Source organism: Berkeleyomyces rouxiae (assembly GCF_048999995.1).
Source record: "Berkeleyomyces rouxiae strain 22BRR77 chromosome Unknown BrBRR77_ptg000005l, whole genome shotgun sequence".
NCBI classification, from domain to species: Eukaryota; Fungi; Ascomycota; class Sordariomycetes; order Microascales; family Ceratocystidaceae; genus Berkeleyomyces; species Berkeleyomyces rouxiae.
Window position 1 is genome coordinate 459646 of NW_027396495.1, and position 17722 is coordinate 477367.

Sequence of the window (17722 nt, forward strand, 5' to 3'; positions counted from 1 at the left end):
CCGTCGCTCACCGGGGGAAGCCTCCAGCCCCAGAACTGCTGCATGCCTTCCTCCTTCTCCCCGCTGCTCCACTTAGACCCGCGTGCTGTTCTGTGCCTGCCTCTTTTCCTCGTCCTTCGTCCTTTGCTCTCTTGGTCTTTTTCTTGTTCACACGTTCTGGCTCTCGCAAAGTAATTTCCTCCTTTTTTTTCTTGTACTTGAACTGGTAGGACTTTCCTCTTGGTCTTTCCTGGTTCTTCCTTCATCCCCTCTTCGCAAAGGTAATTCCCAACCCTGTCTTGATCTGATCCTGTCCTCCTGCTCAGCTCCTGTAGCACAGCAAGTGCAACTGCTGAACCTGTCTGGCAGCTGCGTTCTTCCCTCCTCCCCTAGCCTCCTTTCCCCAACTTTCTGTACCCTTTTGTGGCTTTTCTGTCTCTGCAATTTCCTCTTGTGACCTCTGACTGATCTTTTCTTGTTGCCTGAGGATCACAGGAAGATTTTTCTCTTCCTTTCTTACTCTTTCTCTCCTTTTCCTTGTCCTGCTCATCGTCTCCGTCTTCTTCGTCCTGAGCCATCCTCTTTCTCACGTTTTCCCGTCCGCAGATTCGCTCCGTTGTTGTCGTGTTTTCCTGTCCTCACGGCTCTTCTTTCGCTAGAAGGTGAGCTAAACCCCCGTATTATGCCTGTCTTCATCTGATATTGGCAGCCCGACTGTGAGCCCAGCCCGTGCCTGTTTGGGCAATGGGTTGGCCACAGATGCCGTTGACGTTGCTACAAGTACATTTGCCCAATTGGCGCCTCAACCAACCAACCACTGTTTTCATCTTGACAGCAGCATCGGTCGCAAGCACGAGAGCAAGAACAGCCTGCAGTAATACTGCAGTAATACATACCGCGTTGGTCCACCCGACAAACCGGCCACAGCAGCTTTCTCCCATCTCGATAAGCAACTCGTTCGCAAGCCACTGAAAAATACAATTGTCGCCCAGTGTGGTTGTCGTTGCCGCCCAAGCGACGACACCGACAGATCCCCTCTCATGGCCGTTTATTTTTTCAAGCTGGTGGCGCAACACTCAGCTGCCAATGCGCCTGGACCTACTCTTAGGCCGGGGCTTGGGCGATCCTTAGCTTTCTTGTTTCTCTGCTGCTCTTCTTCCTCCTGCGCTCTGCACTTATAGCTCTGTGTTCCGCTGTCTCTATGCTTAGCTCTATCTGTGGCCTCTGTTTTATTGCATTGGGTTGCCTTGACTCCTACCGATGCTGCTGTGTCGCATCCCACCCAGCAACTGACCAGGCCAACCAGCCAATTCTTTTTTTTCGTTCCCTTTTCTGTTCCCTAATCCTTGGCTGACCTTCCCTTCTTTTTTTCCGATTTCTAGGGCTCTCGATCTTCACACAATCTCGCTGTTTGATTCAGGACCTGGTCCTATTTTTTCTGGTGTCTCCGCGTTCACCCTTCAACAATCGCCACGACCACAAAAAAAAAGCTCCCGGGTTAATAAATCAAAATGTCTGACGCCGAGGCCGTTGAGAGCGCCAAGCCTGAGGGTGTCAAGCCTGCCGACCCTTCTCCTGTGCCAACGCCGACTTTAACCCCTTCTTCCATCCCGACGTCTCCCGTATCCAGGGCTTCCGTCACCTCGTCTACCTCTACTACTCCCAAGCCAGAGTTAAAGAAGACAGGCACCGCTACAACCTCTAGTGTACGTCGGCCCCTCACTGCAGCTACTTCGGCTTCCGCCGCCAAGACCGCCACCTCTACCACCACTTCGCGCACTGCTGGAGGCTTGACAAAGCCCACCGCCCGTCCCTCGATCGGCAGCACCGTCCGTCGCCCCGCTACTTCCTCAACTACCGCCAGCCACCGTTCAAGCACCTCTGTTTCTGCTTCCGAAGATGAAAAAAAGCGGCCTTCGTCTTTGACTTCTACAGCCGCGCGTCGCCAATCATCTATAACTCCGGGCTCGACCGTTCCCGCTTCTCCTGCCCGCACCTCAGCCGAAAGACGCACTAGCTCTATTGCCTCATCGACCACCACTACTCGCAAGCCTCTCTCTTCATCAACCGCCTCCACTACTTCCAGTGCACGGGCCACTGCCGCTAGTTCCCGCACTAGCACTATTGGTACTAGAACTGCTAGTATATCTTCTAGACAATCGCTCTCTGCTTCATCTACTGATGCTCCCAAAAAGCGCCTTTCCAGCGTCGGAACGCCTGTCGGCTCTACGACAAGCGCGACTGGCAGACTATCCACTCGTTCTGTTACCCCAGGAAGTTCTGCGGTCAAGGAGCTTGAGGAGTTGAAGGCCAAGCTGGCCGAAAAGGAGACCGAGATTGAGTCTTTGAAGAGCCAGGTCCAGACTGGCCAGGACAAAATCGTCGAGCTAGGCGACCAGATCGAAAAGGACAAGGATACCTCTACCTCAACTACATCCGACAACAACCAGCAAATCGAAGAACTCAAAACTCAGCATCAGTCGCAAGTCGATGAGCTTGAGGCCAAGTGCGCATCCTCTGCTGAGTTGCTGTCCGCCGCCCAGCTTGAGCTGACTGAACTCAAAACTGCTGTGTCCGAAGCTCTTGAAGCTAAAGAGGCTCTGGAAACCGAGATTTCTTCACTAAAGGAGACTATCAAAAAGGTCACGGACGATGCTTCTGCCGAGTCATCTTCCAAGATTGCAGAGCTTGAGGCCAAACATGAAGCCGCTATTGCTGAGCTCAAGGCTACACAGGCCAGCAGTATTGAGACTCTCAACTCTTCTTCTGCCGATCACACTACTGCCATTGCCGAGCTCAAGTTGAGCCACGAATCGGAGCTGTCGGCGTTGCAAGCAAAGATTGACACCCTGTCTGAGGAGCTTTCCTCCCACAAAACTGCTGCTGCGTCTAATGCCGCCGAAGCCGATAACACCAAGACAGATATGGAGTCCCAGCTGGCCGCTGCTAAAGCCGAGCTGTCTTCTACTATTAGCGAACTGGAGGAGATGACCTCTCAGGCTGCTGCTGCCAAGTCTTCCGTGGCCGAGTTGACTGCAGAGCTGGACACCATCAAGGCTGAACTCGAAAAGGCCAAGGTGGAGGCTGCCAAGGCTGAGGAGGAGCATAAGCTGGAGCTCCAGAAGCTTTCTGAAAAGCACGAGGCCGAGATGGAGAGTCTTCAGGGCGATGCCTCATTCAAAGACAAGTTCCAGGAACTTGAATCCAAACACAAGGATCTCGCCCAGTCTCACGATGACCTCACCAAGTCCCACTCTGAGGTCGTTGAGAGCCATGAATCTGCTATCGAGGCTGCCACCGTGTCCCACGAGGCTGCCCTCGATGCTCTCAAGGCTCAGCACGCTGAGGAACTAGCTCAGGCTTCGTCTTCCGCTTCCACTGCTTCCGTTGAGCTTTCTGTCAAGCTTGAAGAGCTCAAGGTTGCTCATGCTGCCGAGCTCGAGACTCTCAAGACTTCCCATGCCGAGGCCCTTGAGGCTGCCAAATCTCAGAGTGCTTCAGAGCTCCAGGCTGCTACCGAGGCCCATGCTACAGAGCTCAAGAAGGCGCAGGAATCTAGCCAGGCTCAGGCGGAAGAACTGACCAAGGCCCAAGCTTCGGGTGACGCTGCCAACGCTGAGCAAATTGCCGCCCTTCAGAAAGAAATTGATGAACTCAAGAGGCAGATCTCTAGCCACGAGGCTGCTGCCAAGAAGAAGGAGGAGGAGCAACAGACTGAAATCATGAACCTCATCACTGATCATCAGAAGGAGCTAGTGCTGAAGCAGGAATCCATCGACAATGCTGAGAAGCAGACCATTGAGCTCACCACTTCTCTTGGCACCCACCAGGAGGAGTCTCTTAAGCAACAAGAACTACATTCCGAGGCGATTGCTGCTGCCAAGGAGGAGTCTAACCAAGCGCTGGCTGCTCTGAAGAAGGAGCTTGAGGAGCTCGCCAAGAAAAACAAGGCCCAGGCTGCCGAAGCTGCTGAGAAGGCCAAGGCTTTGGAAGCAGAGATTGAGACCCTTAAGAGCTTGCCTGACGAACTCTCCGAAACAAAATCTGCTTTGGACAAGGCCAATGCTGAGCTTGATGACTTGGGCCAGAAGTTGGCGCTTGAGAAGATGGAGAAGGCCAATGCTCTGGCCGACCTTGACTCTGCGCAGAGTGGCAGTAAATCCGGAGGCGCTGAGCTTGAAGCCGCCCGCCAGGAACTGACAAATCTACGTGCCACGACAGGCGAGCAGCAGAAGGAGCTGAGCGATCTCAAGAGCGAGCTTCAGCTGGCCCAAAAGGAGTTTGAGACGCGCAAGCTAGAAGCCGAAGCAACTGTCAAGACAGCCAAGGCTGACTACGAGGACATGCACCACACTCTGTCGGAGCTGGTTGAGACACAACAGAAGAAGGCGTTGGACGCGGAGGAGAAGGCTGCCGCGCTGCAGAAGAAGCTCATCGATGCCGAGGAGGCCATTGCCAAGGCTGCTGAGAAGGAGAAGCTGTTTGATGAGCTACAGGCGCAGCTGAAGGTCAAGGATGCGGAGATTGCTGAAGCAAAGGTACAACTTTCCAAGGCTGCTTAGACAACGAGTCGGCCCTTGACACCACCACAGTTTGTTCCTTTTTTTTCTTTTTCCTACTATCATGAGTATCAACCACACTACACAATGAACAAAAAAAAGAAAAAAAAAACACAAGACACTCAGGAATCTCCAACCTACAGAAAAGCTTACAAGTGATTTTTTTTATTTATTTTGGTATGACAGGCAACGGCCGCTGCCTCCATGACGATCCCGATGACCATGACACCGGCACCGGTCGTGGAAACAATTGCGGAGGCCTCGACAGAGCCCACGACACCACTCAAGCCCAAGGGCCTCATGTCTTCCCGCTTTGCCGGCAACGATGACGACGAAGAAACCCAGCCGAGCCCGAGCGCCCCCGAAACCCCCGCACACGATGATGCCGAGGCCGAGGCCGACGACCAGGAGAACACGCCCTCGAAGAAGAAGAACAAGAAGAAGAAGAACAAGAAGAACAAGCGCAAGAGCGATGTTGGTGGTGCCGAGGACGGTGGCAGCAGCGAAGCACAGCAGCCCCCGGCGCCCGCGCCGCAGGATGTCGCTGACAAGGGTGAGACCGCAGCCGCCCTCAACTACACCAACACCACGTCCCTCGACGGGCCTGGCGAAGACCTCTCATCGGCCGCGCTGGCCTCAGTATGCCCTACCCCCTTCTGCCCCAAATTGGCCGTCGACGCTTCTCAGCCCGCGGCCTGGCAGCCACCGCCCCCTATCTCGACCCTCGATGGCAGCAGAGTGAAAGCTAATCCGTATTTTGCAGCTGGCTAGAGCACGCATCAACGCGAAGCACATTGATGCCCTCGACCGCGATATGCGCGAGCAAAACTTGAAGTAAGTGCCGTGAGTGTGAGGCCAGGGCGACAGGGGAAGGTTATTAACGAGGAGACAGGATGCTCAGTGCTATTACCGACGTCAAGCCACAGCTGCCGGCGCGCTTGAAGAATGAGGAGGCGTTGTGAAGGGAGACACATGATAAGGTGTCGGTGGGAGACATTGATTGTTGATTTACGCAGAGGAGGACCGCGATATACCCATGATTAATAATATACAGTTGTGTTTTCTTAAACTATTAACGACAAAACAGAAATAACAAATCTACGCAGCCTATGAAGACACCTCAGGCTGTACGAGCTCCCGCTTCTTAAAGAAGACGCGGAAGTTCTCCTGCTTGACAAACCACGCATTAATGAGCTTCCAGTCCTGGTCAGGATGGGCTAGGGTTATCTGTCGGTAAAGTTAGTAAGCCATCTCTGCTTTATTACAGGGTTAGTTGACTTACATCGAAACGCCGTAGCATCGAAGGAACCAGCTTGTAAATCTCCAGCAAGCTGATATTCTTTCCGATGCACGTCCGCGAGCCCATGCCAAAGTGCAGCATAAGCCCATGCATAGTCTTCAGGCGCTTTTCCTCAGCCGCCGGATCTGCCGCCGGATCGGCTAGCCAGCGCTCGGGGCGGAAGACGTCGGGGTCCGGGCCAAAGATCTCCGGCCGCTGGTGCAGCACCCAGGCCGACACGCCGACGATGGTGCCGCCGGGCACATGGCGGCCGGCAATAACTGCGCCGCCGGGCGGGGTCACGCGCTCCAGCGGCAGTCCGGCGGCTGGGTGCACGCGAAAGGCCTCCTGCACGACGGCGGCCAGGTACGGAAGACGCTGGGCCTCGGCAAAGGTGGTCAGGCCGGAGCGGCAGTCGGCGAAGTGGCCGCGGCGGGCCGCGGCGTCGAGCTCGGCGCGCAGGGCGGCCAGGGCGGCCGGGTGGCGCAGCAGGTAGTAGAAGATGGCGGACAGCGTGATGGCCGTTGTCTCGCTGCCGGCAAAGGCCATGCTGACGGCCATGGTCTGCACGAGCGTCGGGGTCATGATGTCCGGGTGCGCGCTGTGGGCCGAGAGGAACTTGCTGAGTAGGTCGGGCGTGGTGGACGCCGAGGCCGTTGGCTTGAGTGTCGGGGCGGTCAGCGACGGGACGCGCTCGGCGAGGCGGGTGCGTGCGAAGCGCGCGACGGGGAAGGTGCTGTCGAAGAGACCCCATTGGGACAGCTTGAGGTAAACCGGGTTCTTGAGGAATAGGAGGTCCAGGAAGGGAATTTGGCCAATCTAGAAGAGTGTTAGTAGCTGGCGCGGGAGGAGAGGAATGGCTGGAGTACTTGCCGGCGCGACATAGATGAACAGCTTGCCCAGGTACCCGACGATGCCGTCGACATCTTCGTTGCGCTCAATGAAGCCGTGGCGCTTGCTGTACGTGATTTCGCCAATGACGTCAAACGCATAAAACTGCAGCCAGCGCGGAAAGTCGCAGCTCTGCGACTCGCCGGCGCCGCCCTGCGCATACAGTTCCTCGGAGCGGTCGAGGAACAGGCGGGTGGTGTTGTCGACAAACGGCTCGTACGAGACCAGGGCGGACATGGCAAAGGCGCTGCTGACACAGCGGCGAAAGGCGGCGTGGAAGGCATTCGACGTCGTGCTAAACAACGACGCCAGCCGGCGGCCCTGCACAATCGACTGCTGCACAATGTAAAAGTCGCTCTTGACGAAGCCCTTGTTCAGCCCGTATATGTCCTTGACGGCCGCCGGCGCCGCAAACGACAACACGTTGGGGCCCAGCCGCACCACGTCGCCGTGCCGCGCATGCAGCGCCCGCTGCGTCGTGTGTGGCGCTTGGCGCCACACGTCCCACAGCCGCCAGCCGTCGGTGAGGCGCGCGAGGACCGGCCCCGGGTACCGGTGCAGCCCCTTCTGGAAGTAGTTGCGCGCCAGGTGCGCGGCGAGCAGCACGCCGGCAAGGGCGAGGAAATGGTCGGCCAGGAAGCCGAAGAGCGCGGCGGTGAGCATGTTGGAGCAAGTAGGAGGAAGAGGGGAAGAGTGTAGAGGCACAAGGACGAGGAGAGTCTGAAGAGAGAGCGAGCGAGAACAGAGTCGTCGTCCACGGTCAATCTGGGCGGGCTCTGCTCGACTTATACGCTCGCCTCACCTCACGGCAGAGCCCGGCAGTTCGATAGCGCCCGCTGCCCGCTGCCGCAGGGCCCTCGGCAGAACCATCTTGTGCTATACGTACATGGGTCAAAGAGCTCACGTAGGCCAAGCCCCAAAAGCCTACGACGAAACAAAACTGCGTTGTTTCGCATGCTTTTTTTTTTGGGTTGGAGGAGCATTTGCCGGCCGCAGGGCCTCGAGGCCTTTTTTTGGTTTTTGGCGCTACAACAAGTCTACATCTCCATTCTGGATATAACAAGGTACAAACCAAAAGCCGACGCTGCCGCTTAGACCTCCCGGGGAGGACATGTCGTCTGGGGGTACTGTGCGGCGCACTGTGTTCGCATCGTAGCCGCTTGCCGGCAAATGGACGTTTTCTGCCCTCGCTTTTTTTGCGGCTTTAATGAAATCTGCCGAAAGGGTCTGGCAAACATAACGCGCAAAAGCCTGAGCGGATCCGTGGAATCTGGGGTAGATCATAACTGGAGTTTCTTAAGCAGAACGAACTGTGTGTTTAGCTGTCGGCAACTGGGACCGGCAGATGAGGGATATATGCTAACCCTTGTGTTGTCGGCTTTGGAGATAAAATGGGGATTGCATTGGGGTTAAACACCCATCTATGCTGATCAAGACAAACAAAACAAATTCTCTGGATTATGTAGTAAAGCTATGAGCCCTTGGCCCCCTCCCGTCCACCATCTATATTGCCTAATAGTCATCATCACTGTCGTAGTCACTATCGTCATCCCGCTCCAGTGCGCGGAATCGCCGCGTCGCCAAATCGTCTTCGATGCCGCCCTCGCTCTCGGGGTCGACGTAACCCTCCCCGCCGGCAATGCTTAGGGCCACGGGCAGGAAGACTAGGGCATGCAGTGCAGCGAAGACCACGAGTGCGAGCCACACGCGGAAGTAGTAGATGTCAAAGATCTTGCTGTGCGTAAAGGCCAGCACCGATACTCCCAGCAGCTTGGTGACGGTGATGCCGCTAAAGACGGAGCTGCCGACGTTGACAAGCGCCGTCCAGGCGCGTGCGTCGCCGTCGTGGGCGCGGAGGCCGCTGCCGCTCCCGAAGCGGGGTTGTGCGAGCTGCATTAGCGTGCGTGAGGGGAACATGAAGGCTCGGGCGATGTGGGCGCAGAATTCGACGCTGATGCCCACGCAAATCACGAGGTTGACGAGTGAGACAGCGTTGAGAGAGACGCCCATCAACGCCATGGCACCCATGATATCCACCACGGACATGATGACTGTCAACGAGACCACAACAGCTGTCACCACCGAGCCTAGCAGAACCGACGCAATAATAAAGATCAGCCCAACGGCGCATCCCAGCAGCTTTGCCGTCAGAGAAACAATGCTGGCATATTGGTCAAAGAAGATGTAGAACACGCTGTATGGAAACACCTCCAGGCCAGTTTCATGCGAGATGTCCGCGGCCACGCGTCGGGCCGAGGCATACGCCGAGATAAAGTCTTGTTGGCTGCGCAAAGGCGTGTGCATGGTGCGGAAGTGGCTGGCTTTCACCACATCGTTCTCTGAATCCACGACAACAGACGAGCCGTAGGAGCTCCGGCCGCCAAGAGGACAGTCTTCAGTAGTGGGGGCTGCCAGGAAGCGCTGCAAATACTCGACAAACTCGTCTCCTTCAGGCAAACCCTCCATTGTTACGTTCCATGCCGGTTCGCGTCCAGCAAAGCATGCCTCGCCAGTGTCCTTGTTGACGCAGCATGCATCATCAAGTGCCGGGTTGAGCCAGAGGAAAAAGTCGTCAATCCAGCTGTTGGCAGGGGCTGCAATGTATGATACTTCCGACCGCTTACGCTCACCCTCAAGGATGTTACCCAATGACATGGAATCGCATGTTGTGAAACGAGCGCAAATGTGCTGTTGCTCCGTTCGTTGCGACAAGTTGGCTTCCTTGGTGACAAAGTACACCGGCGGCCCAGATTCAAAGTATGCGTAGAGATCATTAAAGTACGGGATCAAGTATGAGTCGTCGGGGATAGCCACACGCTGGTCTAGACCCAGCTCAATCTCGGGTAGCAGTGCAATACCCGCTGCGAATAGAGCGAGAAATATACCCACCACGACCGTCTTGGTCTTACGCGCTAGGAGGGCCGGAGCATAATGCTTGCGAATCACCTGCTGCAACAGGCTTTCCTCAGGAACTTCGTAGTATCTAGTAGCAAGGTGGTGGCTACTACCGTTAGAGTGGATGCGAGCTGCCTTGACCTGAATGCAGGGCATGCAGTCGGCACGATGGTCCTCAACACGCATTTGGTTCAGGGCGAGAATCGACACGAATAGAGTGACCTGTAGCACTGCATTGATAAACACAGCCCCGGCGGCGTAAATGGCAAAGTTGCGCACGGCAGGCATGCCGACAAATGCGCCAAGAGCAAATGACACAGTCTCGGTGATTGCGGAAAAAAGGATCGACGGACCCATGCGGCCGAGGGCCTTTGAAACACGGGCTTCGACCATGTCGTCAACGTGGCTAATGTTGACGCGCTCAAACTCGTGGACGATCAAAAAGATGTTGTCGACACCAACAGCCAATACGATGAACGGAATCACCTCGGCAATGATCAGAGTAGCCTTCAATCCAAACCACGAAAACAACCCAATTGATGCCACAATGGACATCAATACAATAACGATACCCACGATTCCGAGCGTGAATTTGGATTGGACCAGGGCAATTGATGGGTTGCGTATAAGGTCGCGTAGCGACAACGTCGTCGACCCGAGTGCAATCGACGCATACAAAAACATTACGAGGTAGCTCAGAACGATGATGCCAGCATCTGTGTTGGTTGATTTGTTAAGCTCCTGCTCGAGACTGGCCTCTGTGTTGAAGGATAGTCTCAGGCCACGCTCAGCAGCTTCGGTCTGTGCCTGAAGAAGACGATCACGGAGTGCAATCTCAAAGTCAATGGCTCTTTGCACCCGCGGCGAGCCCTCTTCAGCATTAGATACCACCCATGTGACGATGAGGGCCTCAGCTTCAACGACACTCTTCTCGCCGTATCCACCTAGGATCAAATTCGGCTCAATGGGTTGGCCAGAGTCGGGCCGACACTCGACGGGCGATTTTGCGCAGCCTTCGAGGTAGCTCTGCCAGTCAGTCGGACTTACGAGGTCCGTTTCACTTTGCCAGTATCCAGACACAGACTGCACTACACAGCCGTCACCAAGAGGGTTAAAGCATACATCATCAAGGGTTGTTCCGTAGGTAGCACCCTTCAATTCAGCAATGCTCTTTTCAACACCCATCCACCAGATCAACGTCTCATAGCTGAGAACAGGGCCGGGGCCGTTAGGCTGCGTGTCGTTGACGAGGAACACTTGCTCAGCACGATAGAATGGGCCAAAGTTCTGGTCAAAAAAGGTCTTTTCGAGAGCTGCTTCCGAGGTAGGGCTGACCCATAATCTGGCAGGCTCGCGCTCCAAATCAAAGCGCACCCAACCACAACTGAGAATGGCCACGGAAACCACACTGGTGATGATTGTGATGGCCGGGAAGCGTGCTGCAAAGTGGCCAAGCCGACTGAAAGCAGCGTCGCACCAAGTGTTGATTTTGTGGTATCGTTGAGGACGGTCAAGGAAGCCGCTATTGTGGCCAAAAGCGTCTCCATCTTCGTCTTCATCATCGCTTGCACGACTGTCTTGAAGAAGTCTGTGGCGCTCGGTACGGCGTTGGGCGTGATTTCTCCACGCCACACGGCCAAATATGACGCTTAGGAACGACAGGAAAAGCAAACTGTAGGCCATGATGGATGCAAAGGATACGCATGGCAGTTTTCCGACGTGGCACGAGCCGGATTCCTTTACTGGTGCCAGCGTAGGGCAGACTTGGGGGCAGTCAACACAGGCGCAGCGGAAGCTTGGGTCTTCATCATTGCACTTCTTTGGACTCTTCATCTCCTCGAGTGCACCCATATTAGGATCATTGTATGTTTTTGCCGGAGGGAAGTTGATCTGGAACGGAGAGCCAACGGCCTTTTCATCGCCGAGGAATTTCAGCAGCTGACTGTAGTTCTTGGCGCCTCCGCCGATAAAGTCCATGGCGTTGGCATTGGATGGCCCAAACTTGACATCCTTGCAGCTGTCGTAGAAGCCGGAGCCATATTCCGAGGAGATGAGCTGGTCGAGCTCTGTCACCATGTTCTTGCCGGCCTTGAACATGGACTGGGTGACGTTTAGGAAGAGCGACTGGTCGGGCGAGCAAGTAAAGGTGCAAAAGAGATTGAAGAAGTTGTCTTTGCAGGCTGGGCATGACCCGACGATTTGGTTTGGCGTTGACATTTCGGATTTGAGCGCAGCGACCTAGACACATGTAAATGAAGCGGTTAGTAATCAGTCTAATCACACCAAAGGAAAGTCGCTGGGTCGACTCACCTGCTCACTACTACAGCACACCGGCCCCGTGCTCCACTTCGGGCCGCACAGGTCGACCAACAGTTTGCGCGTTTCGGCTTCCGGATCTTCGGCCAACCCGTTGTCCACACACGGAAGCTGCTTGCCGAACCAGCTCTTGGCACCGCACTGGCCGCGCATCGCGCATCGGCCGGCCTCGTGGATCGGAGTCAAGGCCGAAGATGCGGACGTCTCGGGCAGTGGCGCATTCTCGGCGAGAGATGACGACATCAGCGACGCCATCGCGACGGCCGCTTGGGGCCACACGCCGTGGCGGGGACGCATCGGGCAGACGGATCAAATGACGGCTTCGGAGGCGCTGAGACGACTGGCGATGCGGATGCGGGTTGGGATTTGGGTGTCGATTCGCTTCGCGTAAACAAAGGCTGAGAAATGCGAGGTTTGTGATGCAAAGCGCGGTTGATGAGGATTTGGTTGATGAAGCAAAATCAAGGGAGGAATCTAGCGAGACAAGGCTGCAACTCGTGGTATCAGCCTTGTTCTTGAAGCAGGCAGTTTCTTCGCTGGGCCACAAGATCGTATGTTCCGTCGATTGTTGTAGTAACTGAATTATTTAGGAAAGTGCAACTCAGTTCTGGCTCCTGCTTATTTCGTCGCAGATTCGCCCTCACAACTTAAACATGCAGGAGGGCGATGCGGTACCCACTTTTAAGCCGCCAAAGCTGCGTCATTTCACAGCAGCTCTTGCCTCTAAGCGGCCTCACGCTGGTGGCGATGCTCAAAAAAAAGCGGGACCCGTCAGCCACAGTGTCTCCAGCTGGCAGCTGCTGGCAGTCACCTACCCCCTCTATAGCGAGGAAACCTTAGCATGACATCAGCCCATAAAGCTTCGTCAAATTCTGAACCTGTGCTCCACCACCTACAAAACTTTCAGCCACCATAACTTTCAACTCAGCTGTTCAACACAATGCTTCTAGATCATCTTCCTGGAGATATTTCATGTCCCGATCGCCAGAAATGCCAGCACTTCTCTAACGAAGCAAAGGCATGATAGCGCTGTCGCACAATGGAAGGTCTTCGCGGTACATCGCCAAGCAGTTCAAAACGCCAAATTCTGTTGTCGTTCGCATCATTAATGACTTTGAAGAACGGTTCACACTTGACCATCAGCCCAGAACGGGATATAACGAGAAGCTCAGTTCGTCGGAGGAGCGACCCATCTTGCAATTTGTGCGAGAAAATCGCTCTATTACACGGAATGTCCTTGTTGACAAAGCAGGCATTAGCGTGAGCAAGCACACCATACAGCGCCTTGTATTCAAACAATTCAATAAGATTCCTGTGAAGAAGAGAAGGACTAGGCTTTGATAGCTTAAAGCTTGGCTTAAAGATATCGAAGAATTGCAAAAAGGTACGACTCGTCAGAGTTCATGCATAATTCACGATTCTGACAGGCGTAGGTTATCAACTCGGACGAAACTTCGATTGAAAACACCATCACCGACAACAACGTAAACGATTCTCCCAGATCCAAAAGCGAGGATGTTGTCAACACCACCGAACGAAAACAGCCTACGGTTTCCACCCCGGTCTGGACGGGAATCTAGAAAACAGGCCGAACTCGCATTATACCTATGACGTGAGATCCGAGGCCAAAGAGTATAGGCTACGCGTCGTGGTCATACCAGAAGGCTCTTGAGGAGCGGCTTCGACCCGTGCAGGATGGAACACGTAATTTTCAATAGGATAACGCTCCCAGTCGCTGAACTCTGGTCGAAAAGGAAGCAGTCCATTGCACTCTCCCAAAGCGAGGCAGCCAAGACCCATCTCTGCTTCACAAACAGAATACCCCTACATTCACTAAATTCATCTCCTACACTCCTTCAAGAAGAGCCCAAAGAAGCCCTAAAAGACGAAACCACACTACTATAATCGACATCATGTACATCAGCGGCGACCATTTATGACCAAGGCCGTACCGGTCGAAGCCCACAACTCGATCGGTACGGTGGAGAGATACTATGGACCAATCCGACGCGCCTACCAAATCATCCATGTCGAATTACCAGATCTCGACAAAGCCATGGCCCTCCAGATGGCCTTAAAAGCCATCAACGACTCTGCAGGCCCCGATGGCCTTGTCCCGACACTCCTGGTCTTTGGCGCTTTTCCCAGAATGATCGAACCGGACCCACCTTCCCCCTTCGTGGCCCAACGCACAGCTGCTTTGAAAAAGGCAACGTTTGAGGTTCAACGCCTGCGGGCCGAAAGGCAGGTGGCTAACGCTCTCGCCCTCCGCAACGGTCCACGGACTACAGCAGTCCACGGCCTTCCCCCAAACCCACCAGTACTTGTTTGGAGAGAAGGGACCACCGGACAAAGCGGCAGCTGGGAAGGCCCATTCACCCTCCTCTCGACAGACGGTGAAACGTATGAAATCGCACTTCTTTCCGGCGCAACGAAGTTCTGATCGACAGTTGTCAACCCCTTTCTTGTCGACGACGCGGAACTAGAGGAGCCACTTGACTAGGATGACCCCAACGAAAACGAGCTGCCCACGCCACACCGCGTGTAACAATCCATGGATCGTGACAGCCTCGGGCATAGCCCTCGCCAGCCACACGCCTACGCCACACCCCACCGAGACCTGTAAGGCTTTACGGTCTAAAGGAGAACGCTTTTAGAACAGCAGAAATAAATCAAGAAACAGATAACGAGGAAAGACTAAGTTACAAGGAAACAGACAGGACAACACCATCTACATATACGCGGTCCAAGGGGTGACGCGTACCCATCGTTAGGGATTGAAGAGGAGTGTATTCAGTTATCTCGATCGCAAAGGAAGTGCTATCTACTTATACTCAAAAGGTTGACGAAATGGGAGTATCAGAGGCGCATGAGATCGCAAATCAACAAACAAACCGTTCTAAACAGCACCAGCGTTTAGTCCGTGAAGCCTTACACCGCGAACCATCACCACCAATGCCAGCCACACCGGTACCTCCGAGAAGAAGAGGACGTCCCCGCAAGTACCCTCTGCTGACTCCCTTCGCCGACCTCTCGATTTTCCTCCAGAATGACGACACCAACACCCACAGGCCATTTACCACATCACGACAAAAAGAAATAAATGGTCTACTCGACAAGGGTGTGTTCGAAATCGTGAAAGCGGGCACAATACCAAAGTCAACAAGGGTTTTTAAGTCACGCTTCGTCGACGAAGTCAAGAATCGAGGAACCCCGCAGGCCTTCGAGAAATCGCGGTTGGTAGTACAAGCTTACAACGACAAGGACAAGGAGACGGTTCTGATACAGTCGCCAACACTCCAAAGGGCGAGCCAGCGGCTGATCCTCTGCATAGCCGCCAGCCTACAGCACCAGGGAACCAACCTGCACGTACGTGACATCTCCCAAGCGTACGTACAATCCTCGACCACCCTGAACCGCAAGTCCTACATCAAACCAACGAAGGAACTCGCGGTCTCGGGCTCACCAAGGATGCAGTGATGAGAGTCAACAAACCGCTGTACAGAGGTCAAGCTACTCGGACCAGTGGCCAGATTACTCACAGTCAATGTCCCTAGAGACCGGAGCTCCCGCACCATGCTCTTGTCCCACAAAGCATACATCAAGGCGATGCTGAAATCGCTCAACTTCGCCGAGCGACCAAATACTCCACCGCCGAAAAGACGAACTTCACCACCCGGCGCCCAGACGAGAGCCAGACAAATGTACTAGCCTACCAGAGCTTAATAAGCAAGATCAACCACCCGGCCGTAATGACCCGTCCAGACATAGCGTATGCGGTTGTTGTGATATCAAGTCCCAGCCACAAAGCCAGCCACGGCTCAGCCACATCACGTGACTACATATCCCACCTGCTCTCCCTAGACACACGAACCCGTGCCCTGCTACATAGAACTCTCTCTTGAATGTACTGAATTTCCATGCAAAATCTCAACAGGTTATGAGCCCTCGCTTTCACGAATCAAGGCACCCTCCAGTTATCAAGATACAGCGTCCGCTTGGTGCATACGCGAAAGCATAATTTTTTACCTAGTTTCACCCTCCCAATACCCACCAAATTCCTCTCAAGATGGTCGACAAGAAGATCATTAAAGGACTCACGATCGATACCAAAACTGTCGAACTGTCCCGCAACTGGTTGACAAACAAGGAGGTGATTGTTCCGCTCCAGGATGTCGAGACATCCATTACGCATAACAATCTCCCAGCGGTTGGCCAAGTTCCCTTTGTGAAATGGCTGAAGACTCTTCAGGAAATCATCATCATTTCCAACACCGCTGCCCTCTTTGTCGGCGACGACCTAGTCGACGTGACGTCTCACTCCCTGATTGCCAGAAACTGCTGGATGAAAATTCTCAAGAAGTCCAGCCACAGAGTTACCTTCCGGGATGACATTTCTCTCAAAAAGATGCTCGAGAAGATCTCGGAATCAGCGGCAAAACTCGACAGAGCCACGGCCGCTGTAAAAATTAGAGAACTCGCGTCGTTGCAGATGAGGAACATTCACGAGCTTCCCAAGGTCATCACATTGATAAAGGATCGCGTTGCTATATGCGAGACTTATCTGACGGAACTGGGACTAATGCTGGCTCTGACCCTTCAACCGATACTCTCACCGATCGATGGCCAACTGGCCGAAAGAGTTGACGAATGTACAACGGTCGATGAACTCCTTGATGTTCTGGACAATCGTGCCCAATCACTGGTGGAGTCGACTGAGCCTGGCCTCAGCTGTGCTGGATGTGGGAAGGATGGGCACTCCGTCGAAGAGTGCAGGAGACGCTCCCGGAAGGGGAAAAGAAAGACCAAGGCGAAAGCCGAGGCAAAAGCCGAAGGAACCGTTAGTTCTCTTCGCACAGCGGGGGCCTTCCTCGTAGATAGTGGTGCAGATCACTCCATCCTTCCTGTCAAAGAACATTTTTCCTCGTATGTTCCAACCACAAGTTACGTTAATGTAGTTGGTGATAAGCATGTGCAAGCCCCAGGCAGAGGTAGCGTCGAATTTCTCGATGATCAAGGAGTCACTGTCAAAATTGAAAACGTGCTCCACATACCTCAACAGGAAGCCATCATATCGACTGGAGAACTTCTCTCTATGGGATACATGTTTGAAACGCTAGCCGACAAGGTCACACGCCTGAGCAACAACCAAGGCTCAACACTAACACTAAGCACACGCAACAAGAGAATCTGGTACAACATACCAACTCCCAAGGTTTCATCCTTGAAGGCCGACCGAGACTGGCACCGCGCTTTTGCGCACATCAACACCCACTATGTGCAGCGCACTCTCGCTCAACACGGCTTGAAGCTTAAAGTTGGCCACTCCAAGTGTCAGTCCTGTATCAAAGCCAAGATCACGCGCAGCCCGAAAGCTACAACAGGGCTTCGGCGTGCCACGGAAGCATTGGAATACCTCCACCTCGACCTAGTCGGTGGTAAAAACGCACTGCCCAAAGCCACATCGTCAACAGGCTTTCCTCTTGCTGATCAGTTCCTATTGATTGTTGACGAGTTCTCGTTATACAGATGGGCATTCCCCGTACACAGCAAGAAAGACACAGCCATACTACAGTGGGCACCAAAAAGTTCCCGGCCACCTGATGAAACTTGGTCAAATTCTGAACTTGTTCACCAACACCTACACAACTTTGAACCACCATAACTTTTGAACAAAATGCATTCAAATAAAAATCTTTCAGATATTTTATGTCCTGATTGTACAAAAGGTCAACAACTCCCTAATGAAGCGAAAGCAACCATGACAGCGTTGTTCTACAACGAAAAGTCTACCCGGTGCATC

At 54.0% G+C, this 17722-nt stretch overlaps 5 protein-coding genes across 5 annotated transcripts; 3 read left to right on the forward strand and 2 right to left on the reverse strand.

Annotated features, from left to right (window-relative positions):
* Positions 1-1490: 1490 nt before the first annotated feature.
* BROUX77_005265 (uncharacterized protein) lies at positions 1491-5500 on the forward strand (the record flags this gene model as incomplete). The annotated part of the gene is made up of 4 exons (XM_073750119.1): positions 1491-4517; positions 4725-5177; positions 5302-5372; positions 5431-5500. 4 exons carry the CDS (start codon positions 1491-1493, stop codon positions 5498-5500), a joined length of 3621 nt encoding a protein of 1206 aa, XP_073604151.1.
* Positions 5501-5645: 145 nt separating this feature from the next.
* Positions 5646-7371, reverse strand: BROUX77_005266 (uncharacterized protein; the record flags this gene model as incomplete). The annotated part of the gene is made up of 3 exons (XM_073750120.1): positions 5646-5765; positions 5821-6636; positions 6691-7371. The coding sequence occupies 3 exons, from the start codon at positions 7369-7371 to the stop codon at positions 5646-5648; spliced, it is 1617 nt and encodes a 538-aa protein (XP_073604152.1).
* Positions 7372-8220: 849 nt separating this feature from the next.
* BROUX77_005267 (uncharacterized protein) lies at positions 8221-12216 on the reverse strand (the record flags this gene model as incomplete). Its single annotated transcript, XM_073750122.1, has 2 exons — positions 8221-11841; positions 11914-12216. The coding sequence occupies 2 exons, from the start codon at positions 12214-12216 to the stop codon at positions 8221-8223; spliced, it is 3924 nt and encodes a 1307-aa protein (XP_073604153.1).
* A 1639-nt stretch (positions 12217-13855) lies between these two features.
* BROUX77_005268 (uncharacterized protein) lies at positions 13856-14362 on the forward strand (the record flags this gene model as incomplete). Its single annotated transcript, XM_073750123.1, has 1 exon — positions 13856-14362. One exon carries the CDS (start codon positions 13856-13858, stop codon positions 14360-14362), a length of 507 nt encoding a protein of 168 aa, XP_073604154.1.
* Positions 14363-15988: 1626 nt separating this feature from the next.
* Positions 15989-17584, forward strand: BROUX77_005269 (uncharacterized protein; the record flags this gene model as incomplete). The annotated part of the gene is made up of 1 exon (XM_073750124.1): positions 15989-17584. The coding sequence occupies one exon, from the start codon at positions 15989-15991 to the stop codon at positions 17582-17584; it is 1596 nt and encodes a 531-aa protein (XP_073604155.1).
* Positions 17585-17722: the final 138 nt, after the last annotated feature.